The following is a 6,053-nucleotide window of genomic DNA, read 5'->3' as shown; positions in this document are numbered from 1 at the left end:
AGGGAAGTTCTTATTCCACTGAATGGATGATTGTAATGTATTTAGTGTATTTGTTATTCACTAAAAGCAGGACATGTGGTTTGGGCAGTAAGGGGTCTAAACACAGACATTTATATAGACATTTTCACATTTCACATAAACATAGATGCTTCTAACTCAGGGGGCTGTACTTGGCAATGATGTGTCTGATGCCCTGTGGTTCATGGGCTGCTACAGGGCAGAGCCCCATAAGTGAGGCAGATGGCACTTAGACTGCAAGTCAGAATGGGGATGATTGGGAAGCATGCTCAGTGTGCCTGGATCTCTTGGCATTAAGAGAGCTTGAGTGACATTTGGCACTGGACACAGGGGGACACACATGGAAGTTCCAGGTGGACTCAGGTGGCTTCTCTCTCCTTCCTTTGGTCACCTACTGCTCTAGCCTGCGGGCCTAGATATTATGGTCACAGTCAAGATGATAATTCAGAAACAAGAAGAATAGACAATCTACCTATAAACAAACTCCAGAACCACTGTACCTTCCTCCTAAGATCATGATTTTTCAAACCTTATCGGTACTTTGGTTCTTCTTTTTTGCTAACCCTTCTGGGTGGCATCAATAAAGCAGTTATGCTTCACAATAAAACATATATTAGCAACATTTTTTTTAGGATTTACTATGGTTAAATAATGTTAATAGATAAAAGAGTGCCTGGTACATAAATGCTCAATAAATGATGGCCAGCACCTGATCACCCCACCCCACCCCACCCCACCTCCCAACTGGGATCAGAAAGGAGTGGTGTGAAGATATGGAAGCTTAGTAGCATCAGGTTCTGTGTGAGCCATTGCTGGGCTGCGGGGACAATGGATCTGACAAATATAACTCACAGGAGCAAAGATTTACTTCGACTCATGGCCTTAGAGAGCTCAGTCCACAGTTACCGGCTCCAAGGCAGAAACCTTATGGCAGGGGGACATGGGGGAGGAAAGCTGCTGCCCGGGGACTCAGACCCTCAACACATGAGTCTCTGGGGGGCACTTTCTAGTTAAACCATAACAGAACACACTCCAGTCATGACATAAAGAAATGTGTGACTTCCGCTGAAGTATCTGGCCCCAACCTCAGTCCCTACACCCATTTCAAGTGAGACAGTGCCTCACTTGGCATCTGCAAACCATCATAGACACTTGGAGAGGTGCACAGCTATGGAAGTTTGGGGAAAGCCAAGGACAGATGGTAAAACAAGGCAAAAATACTGTCCTGTTACCTGCTAAAGCCTGATGCAAAAGCAAACCTGAAAGGAGATTGCTGAATTATTTCTGATGTTTATCTGTGACCATGCTGTCTACGTGACTTAACAAGGAGATGAAAGTTACAAGGCCAAGTGGAAATAGTCTACATGCAAATAAAAAGAACACACTCAGTTCTTAGGACTTCACCAGGGCTAACTGCTTTACTGAAGCAAACAATTAGGTAGTAGGAAGAATGATCTCTCATTTGCCTTCATGACTGCCAGTTGCTAGGACAGGAGTCCTGTACCACTCATGCTGGTCTTCATAACGCTTATTATCAGAAAGCCGATGCCAATACACACTGATGCACTAAATCACACGGAGAAGACCCAGAGCAGGGTGCTAGCATGCCCTCACCAGTCAGGCACACAGTTGGGGAGCACAAGGTGGACCATACCTCAGCCTGTGAAAGCTGCTCCTTCAGCTTTTCCACTTCCTCCCGCAGTTCCCGGATGACCTTGGCATTGGGGTCCTCATTCACAACAGCGTGGTTCACGATCCTCTTGGCTCGATCTGCATATCTGAGTGTAGAGAGTGTCTCCTCATAGTTGTCTGCAGCAGGGCTGATGGTGGCGATCATGGAGGTCTGGCTGTTGCCCCCCAGATTGTCCTGGAAAGCATTCCAACAGCATCTAAGGCAAGCCTGCTCCAGACAACACACAGGACGAAGCCAGCGAATAATACACATGTGTGACATTCTCAATGAAGAACATGCTACGTGGAAGTGTGTTTGCATTTTATGAACTATCTTATGACATGAAAAAACACGGCCTTTCTTATTCACAACAATGAGTAATATTTGTAATACAACATCATTATGGAGTAAGAAGCAACAGGAAGTGCTTTTCTACACTCCCAGGAATGAGAGTGACAGGAATGTCAGGACAGCTCCTTGTGTGGGTTTGACTAGCTCTGCACACAGCTTTCAGCCACCACATCTGAAACACACAATTTCCAGTTGAAGGAGCAGCCAGAGCAATGAATTACCTTCAGAAGCCAGGTGAGGACTGAATCTCGGTAGGGCACAAATTTGTTTTTGCCCTTGCCAGCCGCCTGGTCAGCCAGTGAGGATATAACCAGCCCCAAGGTTGTAAGTGATCTGCCAAGGAAAAAATGAGCAATTAGTTCTACTGGATATTTATTTTATTTTCATAAAGCTGTAATTCTTCTAGGTAGCAAATATAAAATACTCAGAATAAGGCCCTAACATGGATACAATCAGTTCTTCATTAATTTGCCAAGAAGTTGAACAACAAGAAGAAAAATACAAAAAGAATGAATTTGGAATCCCTGTAAGAAAATACTATATTCAAGCATGGGTCCTGAGAAACATACATTTAAGAAACTAGAAACATGTATTTAAAAGATCACACTAGAAAATCTTAACTTACTGCAAATTAAGAGCTAAGAGCCTGAGCCACGTACTCTTCAGGGTTAACTTGGATTATTCTGGCCCCTGGCTTTGCTTCCCAGAAGGGCCATGCAACTTGCACAGCATCCTTCCACTACGCAGGATGTAGCTTATTCATCTGCTTAAAGCTGTCAACGTTTACTTACTGGAGGGTTATTATAGTTGTACAAAAACAAAGATCTACCCCGGCAGGGCCATGGCTTCTCTTCCAGCCCAGGCTGCTCAAAACTGTAGGCTGCACCTTTGGAGCTGATTACGAAACCCTGAAAGCCTTGTCCTACTGAGGCATCCCCAGTGGACACGCCATAAGCTGGAGTTTGAGAGCTCTGGGTGAGCCACACCCAGGACACACACCATGAGTTGTCTAGGTTCACACTCTCAAAACATGGGCTGGGGAGGAGCAGCAGCAGCAGCAGCAGCATTATAATCACCCTGTAGAAACACAAAATCTCAGGCCTGCTTCCAGACTTACTTAGTGAGAGACCTCCAGTAGGACCAGAAATCTGAATTTTGACAATGCCTCCCAGGTTTTTCATTTTTTAAAAACAGGGTAACAGACTGGCCTTGAACTCCTGAACCTTGTGCCTCAGTCTCCTGAGTACTGGGATTACAGGCATGAAGCACTGTGCTCAGTTTGTAGGACATTTTTTGTTAATATTTTGCAGGTACGGAAATACAATTTTCACTTGAAAATAATTTTATTTTTTTTTGTATTTAGGCCAGGATATACAGGGTGTACAGGGTCTCACTGCAGTAGATCAGACTCATAGTGATCCTCCTGTTTACAGCCTCCCAAGTGCTGGGATTACAGGCGTGCACCACGACACCCAGCCTCAACTGCCCAGTCTCAGCGCATCCCAGGGGTGGAGCCAGCAGGGCAGGCCCAGGGATCTTGAACTCCCAGCCCCTGCATCTGCCTAAGCAGGCGCTTGAATCTGCTGAGCTAACTGGTCGGCGGAAATAATTCTTCAAAGAATTTAAAATTAGGTATTTTACTAGCAAGTGCAGCAGAAATAATTTTAACTTACACAAACTGAAGAATTCAGTGACTCAGAAGTCATTACTAGTGGCTCTGCAGTTAACAGTAACATGAAAATAGCTAACAGAAACATGAAAACACACGTTGAGGTCACGTGAATATTTTAGTATAGAGAAAAGTTACCACTGTGTCAAGGCAACTGCTTGTATTTTGTAATGTGATAATATAAACAGGAAAAAGAATGTTTCTGGTACTCCAGACAGGACATAAAACCCAGTTAATGCTCTGAGAGGAAAGGAAAGGGGAGATCGCAGCCATCCACATGCCACCTACGCTGTCCTCGCTGCAAGGGAGCCAAAATGCGCCACCCCAGAGTGGGCCCCACCCTAGAGGGGGGCCCCACCCCAGAACCTGTGTCACCCCAGAAGGGGCCCCTTTGGCAGAGGAATTCTTCTGAGCTAAAGGCTGTTAAGAATCAGCAAACTCAGTAAAATTCTAAAAGCAGGACACAAGCTTTCCTTTTGAAAGGGAAATTTCTGGTTCTAGAGTTACCTCCACCCAGCACCAGGAAGAGGACCAGAACAAAGCTGATCAGTGGGCACGCCATGACCAATGTGGAACTCTCAATCACCGTGCTTTCCTTGCTCACTCCCCCCTCACCTGCTCTCTTCCCCGGAAAACCTGATCCCTTCCCTCTCTTTAACCACCTGTGTGGGTTTCTCCTGTCAAGGAAAACCCTGCGCTTGGCGGGTCTCACTCACAAATCTCAGTGGCAGGAAACAAGACTGAGGAAGGAAAAATGTTTTGCCCTCTTTCCTACACCAGCAGAGCACTGTCAAGGGGCAACCCTGGAGCAGTTTAGTCCAAAATTTTTACCTGCCTTTATTTTTGATTCTAGAGTTGGGCAGCACTTGACTCAGTAGAGTAAGTGTTCCAATGAGCCAAGCAGAGGAAGCTTATCAACAGCAACAACAAACTGCTGAAGAAAGCAGAGTCACACAAAAAAAGAGAGGCTTAGTCATTTTCCTCATGAGCTAGGTCCAGGGAAAGAGAATAAGAAAGTAACTGGCTAACATTAGGTTACTTCTAGTTACCTTTTTTCTCTGTTAAGTATCAAGGCAGAAAGATCACCACTGTCAGGACAATCGAAACTGGCCTTGAGGAAAACTGGCTCTTAGATCTCTGAAGGCCTTCTGCCTAGTTTCGTGGCGGTGACTTGAAACATTAGCATGAGTGACTCCATAGTGCTTTTTAGTCTGATCAGTGGGGGCCCAGAGTAGAAGCTTAGTCCAAAACACTGGGCTCCTACAGCTTTTACTTAACAGCATTAGCAGCAAAGGGGCGATGCTGCCCAGAGACGGTCACACAACTCCAGTGTCCATGCCTGTGATCACTCCTCGGTATCAGGGACGCTCCAGAGACAGCAAATCCGTGGATGCACAAGTCTTTTATGTAAAATGGCTCAGTATACGAATATAAACTGCATCTATTCTCCCATAGGCTTTAAGTCATCGGTAGATTACGTACAATACCTAAGATAATGTAAATGTAAATAATTGTTACACTAGATTATTTAGGGAGTAAATATAAAGTGTGTATCTGTTCAACAGAGATGCAATCCTTTCCTGTCTTTAATCTACAGCTGTTAGATCTGCCATGGATGTGAACAGCCAACTGTACCTTGCTGTATAACTTATCCAGCTTGAGAAGTCTACTATCAGAAGCCATTCCTTTATACTTAATAGTATGAGAACATTCAAGGCAGGAGTTGTATCTAAACCTATTACAATCTCCTTGTAACTGAAATAAAATGAATGCCAGGCAACTGAGATTCCTGACAAGTGAGAGGTAGCCAGTTCATGCGCACCTTGCTGCCCTTCCAGCTGGCACCCAGAAGCAATGGTCCAGAATCCCCAAAACTAAATTTCAATGTCTAACAGTTGAACAACAGGCTTATTTTAATAGGAATTTTTTTTGCCAGGGAGCCTTAACGTATAACCAAAACACTAATATGGATCTCGCTAGCAATGTCTTAAGCAGAGACTAGGGGTAGCCAGTTGGCCTCACAAGGACGCAGAACTGGGTGGCAATTGTTTGCCAATTTTAGAGGCGCAAAAAGTTATCCCAGGCATTTTTCTAATTCTACAGAAGTGCCACTCCTCCCCGCACCTGCTGCAGCTGGACACAGGAAGCTCCTAATCTTTAAATCTCCTGGCACAAATTCTTGGGCAGGGTGGGAGGAAGGAAGGGGCTGATTGGAGAGGAACGAAGAAAGCAGCATTTACTAACAGCCATGCTTTGCTTTATGTTTTGTTGGTGCTGGGGATGAGTTCAGGGCCTGAGCACACTAGTGCGCAGGCACTCTACCGCTGAGGCACACCCACAGCC

At 45.1% G+C, this 6,053-nt stretch overlaps 1 protein-coding gene across 1 annotated transcript in view; it reads right to left on the bottom strand.

The window, feature by feature from the left end:
- The window catches only part of Kif13a (kinesin family member 13A), a 201,125-nt gene that overhangs the window by 67,769 nt on the left and 127,303 nt on the right, over positions 1–6,053 (bottom strand). Inside the window, exons 10-11 of the mRNA XM_023712054.1 lie at positions 2,263–2,374; positions 1,673–1,885 (exon numbers count right to left, since the gene is read on the bottom strand). Coding sequence (XP_023567822.1) covers positions 1,673–1,885; positions 2,263–2,374 — 325 coding nt within the window. The remainder of the gene's footprint in view (positions 1–1,672; positions 1,886–2,262; positions 2,375–6,053) is intronic.

Source organism: Octodon degus, unplaced genomic scaffold (assembly GCF_000260255.1).
Source record: "Octodon degus isolate 3935 unplaced genomic scaffold, OctDeg1.0 scaffold00023, whole genome shotgun sequence".
NCBI lineage: Eukaryota > Metazoa > Chordata > Mammalia > Rodentia > Octodontidae > Octodon > Octodon degus.
The sequence above is the reverse complement of the archived record's forward strand: the minus strand, read 5'-3'. Positions and strand labels throughout refer to the sequence as shown.